This window comes from Nothobranchius furzeri, chromosome 5 (assembly GCF_043380555.1).
Source record: "Nothobranchius furzeri strain GRZ-AD chromosome 5, NfurGRZ-RIMD1, whole genome shotgun sequence".
Lineage (NCBI taxonomy): Eukaryota > Metazoa > Chordata > Actinopteri > Cyprinodontiformes > Nothobranchiidae > Nothobranchius > Nothobranchius furzeri.
This window is the reverse complement of record NC_091745.1, coordinates 69287364-69312971: the sequence shown is the minus strand read 5'-3', so window position 1 is coordinate 69312971 and position 25608 is coordinate 69287364. Positions and strand designations below refer to the sequence as shown.

Sequence of the window (25608 nt, the reverse complement as noted above, 5' to 3'; positions counted from 1 at the left end):
TGAGAAACAGGTGTGGTGTGAAAACGTGGGTCTCACTCCTTTATCTCTCTCTCTCTCTCTCTCTTCGACCTCTCTTGTTACCAGCCAGATAAAGGTAGGAGTGTGAGCAGAAATGAAAGACCATGGAAAGTTAGAGTTTTGGGTGCTCTCTGAATCTGGCTTTAATAATATTGTGCTTAAAGGGTCTAAAGTTCACCTGATAGCTGCGAGGACAATAAAAGGACTCGAACAGAGGACAGTTAAAGAGTGAACAACAGGGAAATGTGACTAATAAAATCACAATCAATGACAATTACTCAGGAGGGTGAAACTTCCTTTCATTCATTCAGTAAATCAGTTATTTAAAAAAATTGTAAAATTAAAAAAAATTCAACCAAACGGGTCATAGATTAATAAATAGTTTTTTATCTTTCTTGTAACATTGATTCATATATCATGCAACACCAAAAGCCTTATGATTTATTTTGACGTTGATGATGGTGCCTGCCAACCCCACCCTCGATGTTCTCCACCCCACCCTCCCCCCCGAGGGGGCCGGGACTCCCTGATCCAGCCGCGGCGCGCAGCGCTCAGTGTGCCAGCGGAGCGCCACGCTGTCCGTCCGACACCGACGCAACCGGATTTGGGGGAGAAGCTGAGTGGATGACGGGAGCATACGAGGTGAGAAAACGGGACTCCAGGTTGGTTTGTGGGAATATTCTGGATTTGGAAGTTTCTGCGTCGGACGCCGGTGGATTGATCCGTCCGCTGTGCGTCTTTGCGATCATTTTACCCTTCTTCTGCTACCAGGTGGCGTTTACGGATATAAAATACGTTTTTCTGACCACAGATACTCACAGAGGCAGATTCCGGTCCAGCTGTTTTTCAGCTCTCTGGTCCCAAATGGGCTTTAAATATCTGTTTTACTAAATCATGTTCAGAGTTTGTCCCTGTGGGAGTTTTATCTGGGACCTAAAAGTCTTTTCTTCTGCAGCAAAGCAGCAGGGTTTTAAATGGACCATCACTTGGGATGACAAGTGCATCATCTAACCTATCTTTGGACCTGAAATCAGCCTTGAAGCTCAGTTTAGCTGCATGCATGGAATGAAGTGAATGGGACAGAGATGAGCATGCGTGCGCTGTAGAATGCACAACTGGCACGAGGCTGAAGGTTTATTGCATGCTAAACTTTGAGATAAACTTCTGAAAATTGCACGATCAGTTGATTTTATCGCGTTCGCAGGCGAGTTTATTAAAGAGCATAAAATACAAGCAAGGCTGCAGAGGGTTGTTATGCAACCACTCCAAACTGAAAGGATTCTCCTCCGAGGAGGGGGTCAGCACCACCTTGACCCACCTCCACCCCTCCAGCCCTGCCTCTCTGCATAAGCATCAAGAGTTGGTTTGATCAGCAGCATAAACAACCCTGCAGCCAGACTAAACAGACCAGGCATGTCTTCCAGATACATTAATTCTGATGTTCACAATGAGCATGTGTCGTTTTTGGTCAGTGGGCCGCAGCAGGATGGTTAATAATGCAGATCATGAGAGGATGACGGTGCTTTATTCTGAAGGGGTGGTCTTTTATTTGCCCGTTTGAGACGCTTAGGGTCCTAGCAGCAGGAGCTTTTGAACATCTGACATGAGTTAGCCCACTTTGGGACAGCTTTTAAAGATTTCAGTGAGACGTCTTTTTGTCAGCACGCTCTTTGTTTGTGTTTATGTTTGATTCCCTTAAATCTCGCTGTCTTAAATCATTGCCTGAGAGCTAGATTGTAAACACAGGTCCTTCCTATCACACATAAACACAGGAGATAAATATCGCTGCAGTAGCAGAGCCACCTGCAAATTAACAATTTGGAGCGGTTATAAACAAGCCTGTTTTCTACTCAGAATCAGGTTGGTGTGTGCTGATTTTCCCCCTGCAGTGATGCATTTGGTGCTGATCCCAGCGGAGAGGCCAGGGGTGCAGAGGTGTTTGCACCACTTGACAGGACTCCTGACGTCATCGTGACTGAATAAATATCTATTTAAGTCTTCCTGCTTTGGTTTACTCCGCCAGAAAGAATGCAACACTCAAGAAACCCCGCAGAGGCTTGCTGGCTTTAAATGTGTGCAGAATAGTTTCCAGGATGTCCTAAAATATTTGCAAATGTTCTCAATCTCCTTGCATGAGTGGGGACTTTTGAACATTCCTCAAGTTTCCTCTCAAAATAGCCAGAGTCGCTGCAGACATCTGGATCTTGTCTCAAACCCTTCTCGATTTAGTTTCTGTGAGTCAGAAAGGGAGAGAAATGTGGAGCAACTTTTGGAAGAGGTTGATGACTTGTGATTTATGAAAGCATGTGATGGGTTGAGGACAATAAAAGAATAATGTGACATTCAGAAGACAACAAGAGTCATAGAAAAAGGGACAAATTGCAAACAAATTAAAACATAATTCAGATTGTGAAACGGAAAATTTGCACGACTGTTGCAATTTCATCATAAACCCAACATGACCCATCCTGATGCTAATGTTCTTCAGTTTGATTCTTAAAACTTGCTTTTTTTCTCTCGGTTTTGCTGTTTATAACTGGTCTTTTGGTCATAACAGCAAAATAACTGTTTCATTATTGGGTAATAGTCCGTTTTTTTTTTACCATCTATATAACGACACTGTTTTGTGAGGTTGGTCAAGGGTGTAATCTGATTGGCCCGAGCCACGTCGGTGTCAGAATCAGAGAAGAAGCCGAAACCACCGTGTTTTTTACGGGTTTGGGTCACAGGTGTGATTCTTATCACTTAAACTTCAGTCCCACCGCAACAACTCTCTAAACACGGCTTTGGTTTCCCGACGAGGGCTGCCTGCACGGCTGTTTTAGGAGGAAAGTCAAACATTTGTTTTGTCACACACACACACACACACACACACACACACACACACACACACACACACACACACACACACACACCCAAGTTATGGCGGGAAGCTCGAGTTTCTAATTAGAGGGGAAAATGTACCCTGCTAATGACATCATGCTCCTTTAGCTCTCTCTCTCTCTCTCTCTCTCTCTCTCTCTCTCTCTCTCTCTCTCTCTCTCTCTCTCTCTCTCTCTCTCTCTCTCTCTCTCTCTCTCTCTCTCTCTCTCTCTCTCTCTCTCTCTCTCTCTCTCTCTCTCTCTCTCAGCTGGTTTAAGACACTCGATGTTCACAGCCATACGAGACTTCAGAACGTTATAACTGAACTTTACTGCCTCCTTGGACCGTTGTGTGCCAAAAGTCAGTGGGAACTTTCCTAAATCACCGTTTTCAGGAAGAACTTTTCAAAAAAAAAAAAGAGGAAGAACTGATTAAACCGAGCTTCTCTGTTATCTCCAGCGTCAGTACTATGCCTGATTTGGTAATAACTGCTTTTACAAGCGACGGCCGACTGAAGGCAGAAGGGAAACCCACCATCTATTATCCAAGCGCGCGTTTATTTATTTATTTTTGTTTAGTAAACACCCCGGTGTGTATTCATATTTACTGAAGTAACAATTTGATGAGCGAGTTGATGGTGTTCCAAAACAGACGCGTCACCTTTAAGTAGCTTATCGAGCTGAGACTTTGATGTGGTTGGGACGTTTACGACGACCGCTCCCCGGTTTGTTTCCTGAGGTAAAAGTTTTCATCTCATCTGATTCATCTTGTCTTTTCTAGACACCTGAGCCCAGCCGTTGCTCTAACGTCACCTCCGTCTTCAGTCGCTCATGACTCAATCCATAATTTATTGGAGGCAATGAAGTCATGAAACATGATCTGACAGATCTCCGTCTCCTGATGGTCTCTTGCAAGTGGGTGACAGCTGTGAGAGCGGGCTTTCTCACATCTCTGTGATTGTTCACAGCCTGACCGGCCGCCCCTGTCGCTCTGCCACATCCCATCTCACTCAGCCGTGCCACGCTCGTGTCCGATCATCTGGGAGTAGGACGACACGGGCCCGGATAGTCGTTTCAACAATAGAGGAGGACTAGATGCGGCGTGTCCACTTGTTCTCAGAGTCTGATAGAATCTTTGAAGACGAAGAAGAAGAAGAGAAGGTTTTCTCTCTTCTACACGAGAGGGAAAAAGCAGGTTGGTTGATTGGTAATGAGAGAGGACACCTGGCTGCTTCGTTGGAGGTTAACGGTTAAGCGTAAATGGCAGCGACGCACAGTGTCTTTGTGAGGAGTTGGGGATGATTTGTTTGTTGTAGTTTGAATTTTCTGGGTCAAGTCTGAATCTTTCAGTGTCACGATGAGAGGATGGTTTGGACCCAAAATGCAGATACCCAGGATGACACGAGGCAGGAGTTGATATAAAGAAAATCCTTTTATTTTAGGATGAGTCCAAAATAAAAATAAATCCAAAAAGGCAGGGAGCCAAAAACCAAAGATCCAGGAACAGGAGTAAAAAGCTCACTTAGAGCACAGACTGGGAACGAGAGCGGAAACTTACACAGAACACCAAAACACCACTGACAAACAACAATGGACCGACAAGACACTGAGACAAGACAGGGCTTAAATAAACTGGGGCATGATGGGAGGCAGATGAGCTGCAGGTGTGTGGGGAGAGGACCAGGTGAAAGCAATACTTAATCAGGGAGGGAACTCACATGACCTAAGAAAAAACCTAAAAACAAGAACAGCCATGTAACTAATATTCTAAAGGGAAGGAGAACTACAAAGACAGGTGGGACAAAACATATAAAAGAGACTGATAAAATGAAAAGCTGAAACTATAAACACTGCAGAGGGGTGACTGGAGAGGACTAAAGGAACACAGGACCTGAGAGATATAATTGGAAGGCTGAAGACCAGGGGACAAATGAGGAAAACAAAGAGACACATAAATGAGACGCAGACAAAGGACACATGAGGGCGCTGTGAAACACAAAAGGAGAACCTGGTGTGGGAACTGGAGGGGCTGGGGAACAAAGGGACACAGAACATGACATGTAGTGGAAATTTCAAACTTACAGCACATCTAGATTCCCGCAAAAACACATCTCAGACCCCCCCCCCCGGACCCCTTCAGGCAACTGTGGCCAAAAATTTATGTCACATTGGCAACTTCCAGAATGAATCGTTTTAACCAGACATCATTTTTAAATGAGCTCTGAGGCAACTCGCTCGATAAGAGATATCTTGTCTCACCCCGGTGTGAGAGGCTGGACCCAGCCAGCGACAAAAACTGGTACGGACCCGTACTTCTTTTTATTTTCATCAGCTCCCGTGTAAAGTGAATCGCTGTTTATCACATGATGTTGTAAATCCAGTGGGGTGAATTTTGGCAAAGTCGGCAACTTGTTTACGTCGGTGAGCAGCAGCAGGGAGAACGTAAGCTAACGTTCCTAAGCTAGCTAACATTTAACTTGTGTAAATATCTCTGAGCCCCGCCGAGGTGCGCTAACCTTCCCACAAGTGAAATGGGCTTGAACCAGGCTAAACTGGCAACAAAAACAGGCTCAGTCTCCACTTTTGCTCTCTGTTCAATACTCCCGTAATTTGCTGTTGCCACTCGCTATGATGGACCCATGTGATCAGGTGATGTAGGTGTAAAGGATCAATAGTGGAAACCCGGCTATAGTTCCACATATAACCAACCTCTCCAAAAGTCACATTTCCTGCACTTTTTGACTCAGAAAATAAATTGAGAAGAGTGGTTAGACCGTGGCGGTAATGTTGCGCAATTGTGTCCTTCTTATTAAAGATTACTCACTGCCGCGGACTTCCGTTTATCTTGAGCATAAACAGCTTTTTATTGCGATCGAAACGTTTTCAAGCTGCTCCTAAAGGTGCCTGTCCCCCACAGTCCCTGTGATGAGCTCCAGCTCTAACGGAGAGAAACTCCGGGAAACTCTGCATTGCTCCAGATTATCATCTCAGCAAATTCTATTACAAAAGCGAAATTTACGGCCCGCGTTCATTTTAATTTTCTATATAGTTGCCGGCCGGAGCTCGGCGGTAACTCCCCACGTGATCATGACACCTCCCTCTGTTGTGTCAAGGTGCAATCGTCGTTTATGAGACAGACAATTACCGCAATATTACCACCAAGAGAGGTGGAATGAGTGCCGCAAAGTTTGTGCATCCCCACGCCGTGCCAGCATGGGGATGCATGGTGGCGCAGTGGTTAGCACTGTTGCCTCACAGCACGAAGGTTGCAGGTTCGAAACTCGGCTGGGCTGCGGCCTTTCTGCGTGGAGTTGCGTGTTCTCCCCGTGCATGCGTGGGTTTCCTCCGGGTACTCCGGTTTCCTCCACAGATCACAACATGCCCTATAGGTTATAAATTGTAAGTCGCTTTGGATAAAAGCGTCTGCTAAATGAATAAACATAAACATAAACATTTCTAAATCACACTGTTGCTGTAATATTTTTTTGATTTGCCGGCACGGTGTGTCTTGTAAAAAGGGCCACAGAGTGACATGAGCAGTCCTGGGCAGCAGCCAAAAAATGCAAAGTGTAGTCCGGGCTTTAAGCAATGACACTGAGAACCTTTGCAAATGTTTTGAAAACATTCGGAAACTCATTTGCAAATTGTTGCAGCACTTACATTTCTGCTAGTGGAGTTCTATTAGTAAACCTCAGATCTGCAAATTTACGCCCAAATGTTATTTTTTATAGTAGGATCAGGTTTTGTTTTGATTCCTCAGCAGTAATCAGGAAACAGGACCGCTGGTAACTCTGAACAGTCATGGTTCTGTTTGCTGACAACTTTCAATCGTGTCAGTCAGATGAAACTCACTCCTGAAGCAGCTGTTATGACCACGAAATCTTTAATAATTAATAGCCAAGCTCAAACGCAGATTCTCAATTATTAAATCATGATTATTTAATATCTTGGAGAGTCATGAAAGATTTTAAACCAAATATGTAGGATTTCTAAAAACCATGACTGACTGCTCCTCATTTTGCTGCGCCTGTTGTGCTTTCGGGGAAAGTTTTTACAGTAAAAGAAGTTAAGTGGTGCGTTTTTATCCTCTCAGAAACCATGGCCTTTGGTGTCTCTCTGTTGTGTGCAGACAATAAATCAATGCTGACACATTTAATGCTGTGGAAAGTCTGTTGTTACACAGGAGGAGGGGCGACACGGGGTTTGGCGCTACAGTCACTAATGAACTATGTTTGGAGGACACAGCCGCGATGAAAGCAGCGACACTAATCCTCACTGTTCGGTGCTAACCCTTTCCTTGCGAACAGCACCAGGATGTGTTAATTCTAACGTAGTCTCCTTTTGGCGGTCCTCTGCAGATCTGTGAAGGGAAAGGAGGAGGTCAGGTCCGTGCTTTAACGCCCCTGATCCGTGTTTGCTCGTTGCTTCCACCACTGCACCTTTTGGGCTTCAGACACCCGTCCATCTGGCCGCGTGACAAATTTGTCGACTTGGTGAAATAAACCATCCGGCAGCATGCCAGACGGAGCTGTTAGAGCTGAGGTCTTAATGAGGGTGAGAACACAGTTTCGTAATTTAAGACTCTGGGAGATTGAAGGATGCACACAGATTTATGCTTCAGAACTGAACTGTATAAACAGGCTCTGGACTTTGGGGAGGGGTTTGTGCTACCCTGAGCTGCACGGTGCTGTTCGCACACATGTACACACACACACACACATGTACACACACACCGCAGATCACTGAGGTTTGTGCTGCCGGTCGTTTAAACCAGGCTGGCATGTGGAGGGAGCAGCAGTGGTGGTCATAAATCACAAAACAATGCTGTCCTGAGCTGATGCTTGATGTAGGACACACATAGATCTAGCTGTCTCAAAACAGCGTCTCTACTAATAATAGATCCTAACCAAAAATTTCAAAATGTTTGTAAAATTTTACTAAAAATCATCAATCTGACAACAATTGCATCAAAAGTAGTTGTTTCCACGGTGGAACGTGATGTTTTAGCCACTCAGTTGTGCTTTTTTTTATTTTTTTATTCCAGCATTTCTTAAAGCTGAAATCATCTCATGTAGAGAAATTCTTTAAGCTGCTTTGGTCAATTTTTGAAACCATCCATCCATCCATCCATTTTCTTCCTCTTATTTGGAGTCGGGGTGATGAGAAGGAGCGGGTCTACTCCGAGCCCCTCCCGGATGACCACGTTTCTCACCCTATCTCAAAGGGAGAGCCCAGCCACCCTGCAGAGAAAACTCATTTTGGCCACTTGTATCCACAATCTCGCTCTTTTGGTCACTACCCAAACCTTAGGTGACGATAGGAACGTAGATTGACCGGTAAATTGAGAGCTTCACCTTCCGGCTCATCACAACAAACCGGTACAACGCCCGCATCACTGCAGACGGAGCACCAATCCACTGATCAATCTCACGCTCCATTTTTCCCTTATTTGTGCACAAGAACCTGAGATACTTAAACTCCTCCACTTGAGTCAGGACCTCGTTCCTGAGCTGGAGAAGGCAGTCTATCCTTTTCGACTCAGGACCATGCTCTTGGATTTAGAGGAGCCGATTCTCATCCCAGCTGCTTCACACTCGGCTGGGAGCTGCTCCAGTGAGAGCCGGAGATCACGTTCTGATGAAGCCAACAGGACCACATCATCTGCAAAAAGCAGAGACTCAATCCTTAGGCCACCAATACAGATCCCCTCCACACACTGGCTGCGCCGAAATCCTGTCCATAAAAGTTTTGAACAAAATCTGTGACAAAGGGCAACCCAACTCTTTCCATAAACAAGCCTGACTTACTGCCGGCAATGCGGACCAAGCTCTGATACCGGTTGTACAGGGATGCAACAGCTCGCCTGGTACCTTATACTCTCAGAATACCTCCCACCCCCAAGGGGGTTGAACGCTTTTTTGCTGACAAAGAGACAAGATTGACTACATGGAACGATCGTTGATTTAAAGGCAAAATCTGAGAGAAAGGTGAGTGCATATTAAATCAGCACTCAGGTGATATGTTGAGGACAAAACGTGGCTATCAGCACGCTAATTAAAGAGCAAGATCACTGAGAAACTGTTTTTTTTTTTACGTGTTATTTTTTAAAATATTATCGATCACTCTGATTTTCACATGCAGGCTAAATGTGAAAAATGGTCTTGTACCCCTATTTCTTGCATTAGCTGCAGATGGTAAATAGACAGATTAAAACGGTCGGATTTACGTCACACTGGAAATTAGCATTCATGGACTCACCCATCTTGGCTTACGACGGGGAAGGCTGTTGTGGATTTAGCGTCCAGGAAAGAACAGAGAACGCCTCGGCTAGTAGAAGCTAACCGTTAGCATTAGCGATTCCACAACATGGCAGAACAGATTTGTGGTATTTGTGAAGATAAAACATCAATGTCACAGAGTGAATTGAGTCAGTGGTAGACTTGCGTTGCTGTTAGCCAATGAGATGCTAGAGAGCACTGCAAATGTATTAAAAAGATGCTTTTAAAATCCAGCCGGTGCGTCACGAGACATGTTGTTCACACACACCCAACCATCAACCATTTCAGTCTAAACAAGCTGTTAAAATAAAGACAGATGGATAATGCTCTTTATTACCATGCTACAAAGTGTCATCATTAACTGGCCCTGCTGTATGGATTCAACCATAAAATCAATCATAAATCAATCCAAAAGTAAAAGAGAAAAGTAGGAGTCTAATTAAGAACACTATGCAAATTGAGGATCGTCTTTATTTAAACTGCCTGATTGTTTCTGACCCTGCTGAGTTCAGGTCTGCCTGTAGCAGGAGGAAGGTTAATAAGTCAGTTGTCTCAACATTTATATTCAACTGCTTCTTTGCCTTTTAAAAACTGCAGCGGAAAAGAGCAAATGGTGACTCATAAAACTTTATAGGTCAGCTCTGTTTGGTAATCTGCAGCTACTGCACCCTTTAGAGAACAGGAAACTGTTAACGATGTAAAAGTGGTCATGTTATCTGATTATTGCTAATGCTGCCTGGGCTGTAATAGCATCAGTTTCCACAATCTCAGCTAATTTAATTCACTAATTAAACTGATTGTTTGAGTTGAACATTCGTTGTCGCCTTTTGTTCTCCACCTCCTTGTCACACACACCCAGCGTGTCACAGTAAATGTCTGGTGATGTGAACCAGTGCTCAGCTGTTATCACATTAATTTGATCTGAATGACAAAAGAGTCACAGCAGTGAGTTAAGAGCCCATCTTGTCCTTTTTAATGTTTTTTTTTTTCTTTTGGCTGGAGGTCTTTTCAGGTCGGGGTTTCTTAAGTCGTCCCATGTGGCTCTACTGCTGCTCCACAGGACTGTAATGAATCCCAGAAGGAGATCCAGTAACTAGCAGTGCTGAAGAATTTGATCTTTGTGTCTGAGGGGGACAGTAGCTTACATGCTCCATTGAAACATCTCTTTAGTTTTTGTCCTTTTCTCTGTCTGACTAATGAGTCAGAGCAGCCAGGTCAACACTTGTCTATAAGCCTAGAGGACAGGCATTGTGGTTGGCCATTAATGATGCAATGACGGACCAGCATTGGTCTTTTTTTCAGGCGTTTGAGGAAGATGTCACCTTTTCTTCACCATACCTCACCGCAGACTTCTTGACTTTTGAGGCAGGTCGATGAATGAAGCTCTCAAAGTCGTGAATCATGCCTCGTTATTTGGAAGGTGCTTTTATTTACATTATAGGGAATCAATATATACTTGGGTTACTGTGGCTCAGGGGTAGAAGCAGATTGGCCAGACAAGCCATCCTATATTAGTGAATATATAGTGTTGTCACGACCCACAGGGAAAGTTCGGTTGAGGGAATCTACAGTTGTCTTTCAAACTGTCTCCACATGCTATTGGACAACAAACAATGTCATGCACTCACTGCTACAAACGTCAGTCATAGGGGCAGTCTGCCATACACTGTTGAAGAAAATGCAAATACGATTTTTTTCTAAATAAATTACTTAAGTACTTCTATCTGCTCTTGAGTCAAATAAAAGCCCAATTCTACAAATTCGAAAGCTCATGCCAAAGCCATTTCAAACAGGCCAACACCATTGTTGCTGTTCCGCTCCATAGCATCATCCTGCCCAGCAAACCAATTGAGCGCTGTGATTGGCCTACCAAACAAATTGAGTGCTGTGATTGGCCCACCAAACAGATCGAGCACTGGGATTGGCTTACCAAACCGATAGAGCGCTGGGATTGGTCCACCAAACAGATTGAATGCTAAAGCTAGAAGCAGGACAGCCAAATGGAGAGTTGCTGGATCAATCCCTAATATCCCTCAACCACGTGTTCCTCCTCAGGTCTCCCTTAATGGCTTCTCCTTGGTTATAGAAGGGGACATCAAAGATGTTGTAGAGACGGTTTGTAAGAACAAAAATATGTTTCTGTTTCTGTTAATGTATTTAGCAGACGCTTTTGTCCAAAGCAACTTACAAGTGATAACCAGCATGTTTCCCTTGAGGCTAACAACAACAATTACAACAGCAACAACAACCAATTTCCATCAGTCGTAGGTGGCAGTGAGGCAGCATGATGAATCATGGAGAGGAGGGAACAAGGAGTGGACAGCAGAGAGGGGGGACAGGTGCAGGGAGGGTGCTAGTTTAGAAGATGCTCTCTGAAGAGCAGGGTCTTCAGGAGATTCTTGAAAGTCGAAAAGGAAGCCCCTGTTCTTGTAGTGCTTGGTAGGTCATTCCACATTTATGAAATGATGCATGAGAAGAGTTTGGATTTTCCTGAGCGTGGTGTAGGCACTGCTAGCCGACAACCCTGTGATGACCGTAGCGGCCGGGCCGAGACATAAGCCTTTGCAAGAGGATTCAGGTAGATGGGAGCCGTACCATCTCGGACATTTTATGCTAGTGTCAGCAATTTCAATTTGATGCGTGCAGCTAGCGGTAGCCAGTCGAGCTCAATGAACAGAGGGGTGACATGTGCTCTTTTTGGCTGATTGAAGACCAGATGCGCCGCTGCATTCTGGACCATTTGAAGAGGTCTCACAGTACAGGCTGGAAGACCAGTTAGAAGGGCATTGCAGTAATCGAGGCAGGAGATGACAGTAGATTACACCAGGAGCTGGGTGGCATGTTGTGTTAGGTATGGTCTGATCTTTTGTATGTTACACAGCGCAAAGCAGCATGAACAAGCAACAGAGGCAACATGATCTTTAAAGGTCAGGTGTTCATCAATCACAACATCCAGATTTCGAACTGCCTTTGAAGGAGCCAGAGATAGGAAGTCATTTTGGATTGAGATATTGTGCTGTATGGATGGTTTTGCTGGGATGACAAGTAGTTCAGTTTTAGAGAGGTTGAGTTGGAGATCGTGGGATTTCATCCATTTTGGTATGTCAGAGAGACAGTTTGATATTTGCGCAGAGACAGTGTGGTCGTCCGGTGGAAATGACAGATAGAGCTGGGCGTCGTCTGCATAGCAGTGGTAGGTGAAGCCATGTGATCGAATGATCTCACCCAGTGAGGTGGTGTATATGGCAAAGAGAAGAGGTCCTGGTACAGAGCCCTGGGGGACTCCTGTGGCAAGATGGTGCACGGTAGAGGATTGTCCAAGCCAAGATACACTGAATGATCATCCTGTGAGGTACGATTCAAACCAGGCGTGTGCTTTCTCTGTGATGCCTATGCTAGAGAGTGTGGACAAAAGGAAGCCATGGTTGACCGTGTCAAATGCAGCCGATAAGTCGAGCAGGATAAGCACTGAGGATTTGGCAGTCGCTCTAGCTTCTTTTAAGGATTCCGTCACTGCTAACAGAGCAGTTTCAGTGGAGTGGCCCTTTTTGAACCCAGATTGGTAAGGGTCAAGCAGACAGTTTTGTGAGAGGTATTCTGTGATCTGCTTGAAAGCCACCCTTTCAATAATTTTGGACAGAAAAGGGAGGAGAGATATAGGTTGGTAGTTCTCCACATGATTTGGAGGAAGAGATGTTTTTTTTTAGCAGCGGTTTACCTGAGCATGCTTGAGAGAGGTGGGAAATGTACCGGATGTCAGTGAAGCGTTGCTCACAGGTGTGACTGCTGTGGCTACTGTAGGAGCAGTAGCTTGGAGCAGCTTAGTCGGAATGGGGTCGAGTGGGCATGTAGTAGGGCAGCTGCACATTAGAAGCTTGGACACACAGTTCTCAGTGAGAGGGGAAAAAATGGAAAATGAAGCAGTAGAGCTTGAGATGGTTGGGCTAGAAGGAGTTTGTGGTAGTGAATGTTCAGGAGTGGCCAGTTGAGTAAACTGTTTGCTTATAGCTGCCACTTTGTTAGTGAAGAATGAGGCAAAGGTATCAGCTGATAGATTGTTGGTTGGAGGTGGAGATGGAGGGTTGAGCAGAGTTTTGAATGCCCAAAATAGTTTCTGAGAGTCAGTAGAGCTGAGAATTTTATCAGTGTAGAAAGCTTTCTTTGCAGCAGTGATGCTGGCAGAGAATGAGAACAGTAATTCGTGAAATGTCAATTGATCACCAGGATCTTTTGTTTTGCGCCATTTCCGTTCCGCAGCTCTAAGATTAGTGCTTAGAGACCGGAGGGTATCATTTAGCCAAGGGTGCGACTGAGAGGATCTAGCAGGTCTAGTGGCTAAAGGGCACAAGTTGTTAAGACAAGAGCAGAGTGTGGAGCAGAGTGACTCGGTGGCAATATTCACTTCATAAGCAGAGAATGTGCTGGGAGATGGAAGAGTGGAGGCAACAAGAGAGGAGAAGTTGTTGGGTGCCAGATTGCGGAGGTTGCGGTGCAATGGGACCATTGGGGAGGAAGCAGTGGACCTCCCTTGTAGAGTCGTGCTGAAATGGATGAAGTAATGATCGGAAAGGTGCAGCGGTGTGACAGAGATTGTGTCTATGGCACAGTTTCTGGTGAAAATGAGGTCAAGTGCTTTTCCAGCTTTGTGAGTTGGAGGACTTTGTACTAGTTTTAGATCAAATGATGACATTAGTGACAGGAAGCCTGATGATCTGGGATTGTCCAGGTGAATATTCATGTCTCCAAGGACCATTGTGGGACGGTCGTGCTCAGGAATGGAGGAGAGCGGGGTGTCGAGTTCATCAAGAAAGTCGGTTGGCGATATATGACAACCAAAAAGAATTTTTTCGGTACAGTTACCTGGATGGCATGGTATTCAAAGGAGTTATATTTAGTGATGGGTAGCAACTGACAGTATATCCATTTGTTGGAAATTAACATGCCCGTTCCACCACCTCGGCCAGATGCACGAGAAGTGTGGGAGAAAGTGTGGTTAATTGAGATAGCAGATGGGGTAGCATTGTCACTTGGTTTGATCCAGGTCTCAGTGAGAGCCAGTGCATCGAGTGACAGGTGGTTTTTATATGCGGTAATGAAGTCTGCTTGTTTACAGCTGATTGGCGGTTCCAAAGTCCCATAGACAGGTTGGTGTCTTCGGGGGAGTTGGTTTTAGCGAGCGGAGGTTTTGAAGGTTGCGAAAGCGGTTTGCTGTGTGTGACCTTCCTCTGAAGCCAGTGATCACAGGTATAGGATAATGGCACATTTTGCAAGGTGTCGATGGAGCAGCGTCTGGGTCGAGTTTGCTCTGTGTACCTGCTCTATGGACACGCGCAGGTAGACACGTATGTCTTTACCCCGGAGTGCCTTACATCAGAGGGGCTGAGACACAAGGGCTGACGCTTCAGTTATGCCACCAAACTTATGCTGTGCTACTAGTTGGAAACAGGTGTTCATGCTCCTGCTGTTTGCAATGGTTGAGACCTACTAGACAACAGGATTACCCACAGATGAGTTTCCTTCTCTTTTCCAATGGAAGATAGTGCAAAGTAAAAGTTTAAGAAGACAAAAACAAGCACTAACAGACACTCAAGGCCCTTCGGTGCAGATTCAAGTCTGTTTGAAAGAGCTTGCAGTTGCTTTTTAAGCTTTGCTTCAGGTGAGAGGACAGCCCAGCTAGATCACCTGATGAGTGTTTTCAGGGAGTAGTAATCATATTCAATATGCTGAAAACTTCATAGATAGCTCTGAGGTTTTTATTAGTCTCTTATTTTGGGTTTACCTCACTAAATTAACTGAGGAACTTCCTTAAACCTTTATTTTCTTTGGGGTCAGATGGTTTGTCTTTGGGAACGCCCAACAATCTTCAATCAGGCTCTTCCTAACAAACCCTTCTTGGGGTTTCTTCTGTTTAGATTCTTTCTCTTAAACTGTTATTCAAATAATAAACAGGAACCATAACCTGACAGTAAAACTGATAACAGGATCTAAACTCAACCGGTCTTGAACTAAAATCCATGTGTCACTGCAGATAAACAAAGAGAAAAGTCCAGATGACAGGTCTCTGCTGTTGCTGTTGGAACGTCTTGATGCAGGATGACAAAAAACATCTGGATTGTCTTTGACTGCACAGGGGCGGCTAAGCATCCTTTGGAGGCCAGGTTGTCACAGACAAGACAAGAAAGGATAGTCAGACAGATGAGCTTTGTTGAAGAGCACAGACAGAGGGCTTAACTGAGAGGCCACATGCTCATACTTGATGATCTGAGTTTGGTGTATTTCCACAGAGATGACCTCAAAATTAGATGTTCATTCAACATTCTTTTGTTTCTTCTTTTGTTTAACCCTCCCACTGTCTTTATGGAGTCCATCCCTCATAAACCAATAATGAATAAAAAATGTAACTAACGTCACATATTTACCTTGTATACTTAAACTTTAAACATTAGTCATGCAAAGTATGACAAGTTAGGCCAGTTTTACCAATCAAACAAAACTATCTAAACCTTGGATCTGTCATATTTGGACAGTTTACGTGAGAAAATAAGCAGCTGAAGAGTTTAATGTTAAACATGTGGGATTTAAATGTTGTGTCAATAAATGAGTAAAAACTGATACGATATTTTCCAATATTACATTTTAATGCCAATGTTGGCTAATAATGGTAGGCTGACAATAGTAGACATCTATAATACCTAATAATGTGACTGGTTTAGAAAGAAGAAGAAGAAACAATTTGTCATATAGGGCATCTCGAGATAAAAATCACACTGTGCATCAGAAGAACAAAAAAAAAAGAGAGTGTAACGATACATAGATCAACATCGTTTATTTCTAAGACAGTTTGACACAACCTGGGGGAGGGTTGTACTATTCACTGGTATTGATACATAGATCTGCAGGTCATCTGCATAGGTGTGAAAACAGACCCTAATTGGTAGCATGTATAATGAAAAAAGACATGGTCCCAGAACTGAACCCTGGGGCACTCCATAATCCACTGAAGATACAGAAGATGAGTATTTGCTGAGTATTTATCAAGGACTCCCCCACATAATGGGGGTTAGTGGTTGACTCGCGTTGCTATTATCCAATCTGAGGCAAAATGTCCAAATATCAGGAAATAATGCTCTGATGTGGCAGATTTGTCCGTGCTGATGCTGGCGTTCCTGGGCTTTTTTTGCCCTGAGTACGGCTTGCAAGTAGGGCTGGGCGATTTGGCCTAAAATCAATATCACGATATATTGAGGATTTCACCTCGATAACGATAAATGGATGATAACTACAAGTATGCGCAGAGACAAATGTTGTCCACTAGATGGGGCTGTTACACGTATTATGTTGAGTCACATTTTTACGAGACTCAAGGTGGTACAGCTTCTTAAAGGGACATGAACGTTACCAACCTACACACATCTTTTCATTTTTTATTTATCAAATTTATTGGCATGGCAACAATTATCACAATAAGAGTCACACATTTTGATAACGACAAATTTTCAATTTATCGCCCAGCCCTACTTGCAAGGCATTCATTCCACCCAGAGACCACTGCAAATGTATTGATTAAATGAGTTTCCCACACTTTTAACTAAAATATGGCCCATTCTGCCATTCTGTCTTGTTTGGTTTTGTTGTTTGGGTTAAATTATACCAAAAACATCTTCACAGCAAATAAACTGAAGCAGTTCATAAAGCTGTAGTAGATGTGCCTCGTTTAGTGGGAGTAAACAGTAAAGGATCTGAAGAGGGGAACAGATGCAGATGTCTGTGTTTACAAGAAGTGAGGAAAATAAAACGGCAGGAAAGTTTGAGCGTTTCAGCAAAAAGGCTTGTTAGGATTAAGAAGGAAAAGGCTGGGTGGTGCTCACTGTGGTGATGAGAGAACAAGGGAAAAGTTCAGAGGTTAATTACAACCTACAGGGAGACAAAAGAGGTCATGAAACACAAGAGAAATCCTAAAAGCTCTCTCACGCTTTTCACAGCCCTTCAGGTCACAGGAGAATGTGCCGGGTGCTAATTTAGCTCATTACAGTCAACGGAACTAATGATAGCATTTGTTCTCCAGTTGTGTGTGTTCTTGGCTTTCCTATGTTGTCACACTTTAATCCATGTTCTAAGAATTTATGTTTCTGCATTAGTTGTTGGGTTTGTTTGGCAACATTTTCAGATTGGGGCTGATTTAAGCTGTTAATCTCTGATTCAATAAGTTGAACTGTTGAGGAAAAGAGCAGAAGACGTTAATAGTTCCCAAATTTTGTGGGTTGCACAGATAAAATGACTGAATTTGAGCATTTATTTAAATATGCCAGAGAAATAATTAGAGAAAATTATAACAGCAACACAATAAATGGCCTGAATCTGATATAGAATCCTAGAACCCCTTAAGGCACTTTACAACACAAATAGTCATTTGCTTACACACACACACACACACACACACACACACACACACACACACACACACACACACACACACACACACACACACACACACACACACACACACACACACACACAATGTAGCCACAGTTGCCCCGGGGTGCACTGACAGAGGTGAGGCGGCCGAGCGTCTGGCACCACTGATCCCTCTGTCCACCACCAATGACTAGACCTTTTATTGTGGCGGGATTGTTCAAATATTTCTTGAATGTCCTGTGGAAATGTTGAGAGTTTTTATTTTATTTGTTGTAGATGTCTCTTTGAACAACCTTAGTTTGGAGAAATGGAAATTGAATTCCAGAGCAGCTAGCATAAGTTGGGCCAAGAATAAATATTAAACATTTAAAAAATTGAAATTCAAGCTAATTCTACATTTTTAATCTTTATCCTAACATCATTTGTACAAAATATGATCATTCTGGCAGACACTTTATGATGTTAGCTTGCTCTGCTAGCATATAGTCAAATGTTAAAATCTAAATAACTGTGAAATGCTGGATTAGCTGTGAAAAAATGGTTTATAAAAAGCAATTGCATTGCAACTTTTTAATAATGAGATATTTTGAGGGAATATTTCCATCCCTATATGAAATTTAATTTGTAGCCATAAGCCTGGGGCACACTGGAGGCACCCGCGCCTTCATTTTAAATAGAAGCCATTATAGTTGATGAGAGTAGGTGCACAGGGAGCGCCGCATCCCAGAAGCGCCGCGCCGAGGCGCTGAAGATAGGCGCCAGTTCGATCTCAAGCGCCGCAGCTGGTTACAACATTGTGGAGTACTTTACAACAGACATCACGACGCGGAACGGCTTTACGGCACAAACCCAGCCGCAGTTGTGATAACTTTAAAGTACTATTGATCTTAAAATATTTAAATAAATAGCGTACTTACCCATTTTTAATGAATTTGAGTCTCACAAAACACGACGGCAATTCTGACCACATATAAACAACAGAGTCACTTCCCGCTTCCTGTTCTCAAGTCCCACGTGATTTTGTGACTATTGCGCGACTTTCTAAGAAGCGCTCAGCGGCGTGGCGCATCCGGTGTGACCACTTGACTTCTCAAAAACGCGGGCATGACGTGGCTCGGCGCGTCTGCCTCCGGTGTGCCCCAGGCTTTACTCTCCAGAGTTAACAAAGACACTTTGTTTTTCTCCTAATCTGACATGTTAGCTTATGCTTAGCATAAACAATGCAAGTGAATGGTAACAGCTAGCGTTTAGTATTAAAAAGTCATGAAAATCATTCAATAATAATTTTAATTCTTCTTGGTGACCTCAATAATCAAACCTACTGCAAATGAAAATGATAAGTTACGTGAATGGAGACTTGGGACTACATTCCGACGAAGAACCAGCCGCTGCAGGATGCAAGGACACTTAGTAATGGCCTCACAACGCATCGTTTACTGTCATTAGGGTGAAATGTAAATGTTATAAAGTAAACTACGAGGTGACAATGTCTGCCAGACATCACAATTATCGGTATTAATAATAGCTCAGTAACACCCAAGAAATTAGAGTAAATGCAACATTGCTCATGGTCATTTATGATATACTTTGTTCTGTATCTGTACAAAAAAATGCTAGGGATTGCTTCATTATTCAGACATGTACAACATTTCACCCTTATGACAGTAAACAGCAGGTTTTTGCAAGATGCTAGCTGTTACCATTCACTTACATTGTTTATGCTAAGCTAATGCTAACAAATGTTGCCAAATTAAGAGAATGACTGCGCTGGTTACTAAATGCTTTTCACCACTTATCTAACTCTGAGGAATATGGCCGCAGTCTAAATTTCTCTTAGGGGTGTAACATCCCTTTGAGGCAACAGCGAAACATTTTCACCCTTTTCTGACTAAAGTCTGGCATTTCAACCTGACGTTATCCAAGTTATCCAAAGAGCTGTCAGGCTGCAACAGGTAAAATATGAATTGTTCCCAACCTTTTTCACAGAAACCCACTTGAACAGATCTGAACCATCTCTTCCAGCACCTCAGCAGCATTAGCAGCATTTAATGTCAGACAGGGAACAGAATATTCCAGGAGGAATCTCATGCATACCCCACCACCCAATCTACACTCTATAACCCATTCCCCACTTCCTCCTCATTTTTCACACATTTGTCTTGCTTCATGCATGTCCAGCCTCATTTTTTTTTTACTTCCACACCTGTTGTGAGACATTCTTCCCTAAACTTAAACAAAACTTGACTCTCCTGAGCTCGAACATCTGGAAAAACTAACCAGAATGCCAGGGCCCCCATTCCCCAGGTAATTTATAGTGGGGTGCCAGTTGACAGGCTCTGTAAAGGGAGTGTGGAGACTGAATGAAGTTGACTGTGGTGAAACTTTAACTCCTTCTTCTAAAGTTTCAGGACTACTTTAATATTTAGTAGCTGTAGGGCAGATAGGAACAAAAGCATCATGGGAAATCCCTCAGAGCGGCAGCTCAGTTTGATTATTGCTGCATGGAAAAGTCAGTAAAGAAAATAATTACCTTTTCTTTTATTTATCACCTTCAGAAACGTAAAATCATGATGAATCTACTGGAAAATTCACAAGTAAACTCCTGGTTTCAATAAGCTTGAGGCTCCCCTTTTGGATCACACTGCAAAACTGTTGTTTAAGAATATAAAAAAGGCCAAATTTTTAGACATTTAATCTCATTTTTTGTATTGAAAGTAATCAAATATTCTCCAGAAAAAAGTATTACTCAAAATAAAAATAAATATTCCTAAATCCAAATGTTTTTGTTATGAGTATACAACTCTACCAGTGGGGTTAGCACTGCCAGGTTAGAATTCTTAAAACTAGCAAAATAATCTAATTTTGGATTAATCGACTACCTAAATTAGCTATATAAAAATGTAATAATATTTACCTGATATGAACTTCCTGACACCCAAATGTGCATTCAGTGTGATTTTGGAGAAAAAACATATCTCTCTATTACAGATTAGTCGACTCTCATATACGGGAACAAAACAAATTTAATAAAAACATTTTTTTAATAAAAATGTCTAATGTCATAAAAAATATGAAAAATTATATTTACATGTATATACCGGTACTTAAAGTCAATATCAAGTGCCTCTAAATAATAACTAAAAGAGGCTAAAATGTTATAAAGCAAGAAGCCAATGTCCTCATATGTGGACTCGGGGTCGAGGGAGGTTAAGTAATGCTATTATTCCAAAAAAGAGTTTTTGTCTTTTTAATACTAAAAATAAGATATCTAAAAATGAGGCTTTTAAAATCTGCTTTATAAATCAGTTTTTGCCGTGTATCTATGAAAATAACCTCCAGGACGTTTCGAGTTTGTATAAAAACTAAGATCTTTTGGATGACCTCCAGCCTTCAAGTGTGAATTGGTGTTAACTTTATGATGCTTAGTGCATCATTTGTTCATAAAAATGACATTATTTTAGTTCATTTATGTTCTTATACATGTCAGAAAAAACACAATTGAGTTTTAAACATAAATCATCAGATTATGTTTCATGATAATCCCGTTCTACTTCATATTTATGCTTTTTTACCTACAAAGATAAACATATTTTGGTGGGCCAACCAAAAAAAAAGAGGTCTGTTACTTATTATTTTACAAACCGTGAAAAGAGAACTATGCGTGCTTGCATTTGCATGTTTGTTAATCAGTGATGTCGTGCAGATTACACATTTAAACAGATCCTGTTTCCTCTACTGTTCATTGTTTCACCTCCTGAGAAGGAAAAGCTAAAAAAATAAAAATAAATTCATAACACTTGTTGCTAACCTCAACAATAAGCTCACTGATAAAAGTTCCTCCTGCTGTTTAGCACCAAATAAACTAAAGCTCACTTTTTAGGATGGCACCCAAAACCTAAAACACACTTCTACACCCTTATTTTTTATTTAACTTGTAAAAAGAAACAAAAACAGTCAAGAGGTTGAAACTCTGCTTCCTAATTTTTGATATTTCCTCTCTTACAGTTTGGCCTCTTGCTGCCTTGAGCTGACACACACGTGCACAGACTCTGCTGGGAAGTTTGCGAGCTAAAAATACTCCGTGTGTAGGGCCTGGTCTGTTTTAAGCGTGTGCACTCCCCTTTACCCCCATGAATCCCCGTATTGCATGAAAATAAAAGACATAAGAAATGTGCCGGCCGGTGTAACAGCTGCCGAAACGGTTTTAGTAGCTTGTTAATCTGAGGCGCGGTGACCGTGAAAGATCTGTCACTTAAGAAGTGTGTAAATTCATTTAAAAGGGGATTTTAGCAGATTTAAATCACAATTTTTATTTCAGAAAATGTGTTTAGAAGCTCAGCTAACCTGGTCTGTTTGACAAACTTGAACTTTTCTGACAGATTTCTTTCTTTTTAGCTTTTTTTTCAAACAAATTGGTTAATTTGTGTTGAAATGAATGTGTTTTGCTGCAAAAGACACACGAAAAACGAATAAAGGTGGCAGAATAAAGGCCGAAGCATCATCCTGTCTGAATAAAAGACTTTATCTCCTTCTTTTTGCATTCGGACCATTTTTTCCTCTCCTTTATTTATAAGCACAGTGGTAATTAAATGCTCAAAAATGTCAGCTATATATTTCTGCCTGTTCCAGTCTGCTCCCTCTGGCTTTAAATAAACACAACCTGAGCTGAGCTTCAGGGACCGCCGTCTATCCCGCCATCTGCTCTCTGCTGTCTGCGGAGAACAGCACATCCAACTAAAACCACCTTTTTTTATCTCTCTGTGTGCCTCCCAGGGGTCCGCGCGGCAGAGGTGAGGACGAGGACGCGATCTGCCTCTTCACCATCTGTCCTTCAACGGATCAAGTGCCTCGGTGCCGGCCACCATCAGGCCCACTCAAGCGGGACGGGTGCCAAACAAAAGAAGTCTTCAGAAGACCTGTACCAATCAAATATTTGAGGACATTATATCTGATTTCTCCGGGACAGCCGTCGCTGAAGACATCAGCGTTGAGGAATTTATTTGGGCGACAGAAGAGAGAGAAGAAAACGTGGGGGAGGACAGGCCTGCTTTTTCTGCTGCCCTGTGGGCAGGGAGCATCTCATTTGGGAGCGCTGTCAGACTTCCCTGTTCCCTGCCTGTTTGAATTCCTGTATAAATGCTGGATGGAGATATCAATTTGTCTGGGCCCAACAAAGAGACTGTGAGCTAACTATAAAAAAACATCGAAGACGAACTTAAACTTTGTGGTCGTCTGAATTACCGCTTCTCCGTCGTCCTTCAAGGAAGATTTAAGAGCTGTGAGAAGAGGAATGAAAGCGGTACTCCACTCTTAGAAACTTGTCCAAAGCCGACATCAGCTCTCCGTGGGAGACCGGAAGCTGTAACTTAGTCCAGAAGCACCAGTTTGGATGTCTTTCCCAGCCTGGTGAAGTAACATGAAACCATTAACACCCATTGGGTCCCCTTCACCCCTGAGGCTCCTCAACAAGGGTCCGGACTACCTGCGCAGGCAGATCGATGGAGGAGGACATGGCCGCTCCGTCAGCGCCGTGGAGAGACTGGAGGCCGATAAAGCCAAATATGTCAAGAGCCAGCAGGTGATCAACACCAAGCAAGAGCCGGTGCTCGTGCCTTGTGTGACGCCGCCACCGCATCCACGGCGAGCCGTTTCGGTTCCCGGTAGCCTGACTCCTCGTCTTCCTCCACGCCGTTCTTCCAACACCCCGTTCTCCACTCTCTCCTTCACCTCAAAGGATGAAAATGAGAACGACGACGCGAGAAAGGAGAACAGGCGGACTTCTGTTGATGTGGAGGCTCGCAACAGGAGCAACGTGAACAATGTGGTGCCTCTAAGTAGGCGGACACCTGGAATCAACAGCCTGGTGGCGCCGCACAGCGCCCCCGTGCTCAGGAGGAGCACAGGCAAACGCATGCTCAGGCCAGACTCTCTGGTCATTTACCGGCAAAAGAAAGAGTGCAAAAGCCCCAACGGCACTGTGGAGGGAGAAAACAACAACATGGAGGTGAAGGGCTACAGCTTCGTACGCCGGTTGTTCCAGGGATCCATGAGAGAGAAGAGCAGTGGGGGTGAGAGCAGAATCCAGAAGATGGTGATTGGTGAGGAGAAAGCACCGTTGCAGGATGGTGACTCACGGATGTCTTGGACCAATGACAAAGATGCTACAGATGGAGGACCAATGAGCAGAAGGTCTAGTAAAACTGACCAAGAACGAACCCCAGAGTCAATCCAAAACCCGGATTTTACCTGCACAGTGGAACAAACAAACAACAAGCTTACAAATGGCACTGTGGACAGAGTCAACTCAGGTATCACTGACGTTAAACACCAGGATGAGCGTGACCCGTGGAAGCGAGCGTCCCCACCACCAACTAGAAGGCGGTTCGGTGAGCTACAGCGCTCCAAATCGGACTTGTTCCTGCGCTGCTCGGTAGCCCTATCGGAGCAGGAGCATTTCTTTGACTTTTGTGGGCTGGACATGGACATGATAGAGCGTCTGGGTCGGGATAATTTCCTTTCCGGCGCCAGCTCTATCGACACGCTCTCCCTGGCTCTCCGCAGCGTAGGTGGGGATGGCTGTGGGGGCTCGGAGCCCAGTGAGTTCTCCCGCCACACAGGAGACGGACTGTTTCAGGACGAACTGGCCGAGCAGCCTCCCACCGGAGTGTCGATCATCGAGAGAAACGCTCGTGTCATCAAGTGGCTTTATGGGTGTAAAAACGCTGCTCAGGAAGGACCCAAAGAGTCAACAGTTTAGTACTATGGGGAGGATTGATGTGCCATGGAGTGCTACTAGTTTGCTTTTTTTTTTTGTTTGTTTTTACTGCAAACCAGTGGTTAAGTGCACGTTTACCAACACACAGCTGTTTAGTGGATTATGCAGATATAATTTATGGTTTTGCATGCCTACCATTTGCGTATTTTGAAAATCAAAAGTAAAGTGACCAAATTATTATCTTTTTTACGTTGTTGCTGCTAATCCACTGATGTTTTTCAACAGTATGTTGGTGTATCTCTTAATATCAAGATTACTGGTTCAATTTAGGCATCCTGCAGGTGAACTGGCAGTCATCCCATCGCTACTACGTTAAACAGATAACACTTGTCACACAAAATAAAAATAGACCACCCAGCAGATTTTATTTACATTTAAATTACATGCTGTAACCCAAATTACAGTAATCTAGTAAGACGGAGATGCACTTTAAAATAACCTTCACGCTATGCTTTTATTCTGAAGCAGACCAAGTTGAGTTAGTCAAGCTTTTATTTTTTAAAAGCTGCATCCTCGGTTGTTTTCACTAGCATTCCATGGCACGCAATCACCGTTAGTCTGTCTGATGTATTTATAAAGTCTGTGACTCGTGTTGGTATCTGTGAGGATGAGTGTGTGAATCAGACGTACTGCCCCTTTAATCCCTAGCTTCTGTTCTGTTTTTGACAGAGCTGAATCTGGACTGATCTGAAGCTTCCCCTCCCCATAACGAGGCACATTCTTCTATTTGGTGCGTTTGACACCAACACTCCTTTTAGACGACCAATTTAAAATCAAAACCACTAAGCTATGATCTTTGTGAACGGGGACTGTGTGAGTGTGAAGTGAACCACGAGTACCTCATTTGAGTCTGTTCCAGTTTAGTTTCAGTGTTGATGTTTTTTTATGTTTTTGACTCCTTAAACGCAGGCGTTGTGGGGCACTCCTACGGGCTTGTTAATGCACTGAACTGGACAGAAATATACAAAACAAATTAGGATACTTTACTGAGATTCATCTCATGTTGCGTTTAACACTAAGCTGGATTCAGAGGAACATCCTGGACAACCAGGAGCCATGTACGGAAGAGCATTAGGGCCACTAAGAAGAAAAATAATTCTGACTTTAACTGTAGAAGTCTGAATTTAAAGCCGTAGTAGCAAAAGGACAAAACAATCTAGCTTTTAAACAAGGTCACAAAACTCTAACCTCTCCCGTTGGCTATCAACCCTAGGCCACGTCCGCCTGATACCAGAACCCGCATTGCCAGAGGATACGAGAA

The 25608-nt window shown here is 43.4% G+C and overlaps 1 protein-coding gene across 1 annotated transcript; it reads left to right on the top strand.

The window, feature by feature from the left end:
- Positions 1-25402, top strand: fam110d (family with sequence similarity 110 member D). Its single transcript, XM_015950041.3, has 2 exons — positions 1-660; positions 22346-25402. The coding sequence occupies exon 2, from the start codon at positions 22989-22991 to the stop codon at positions 24327-24329; it is 1341 nt and encodes a 446-aa protein (XP_015805527.1). The 5' UTR covers positions 1-660; positions 22346-22988; the 3' UTR covers positions 24330-25402.
- The last annotated feature ends 206 nt before the right edge of the window (positions 25403-25608 follow it).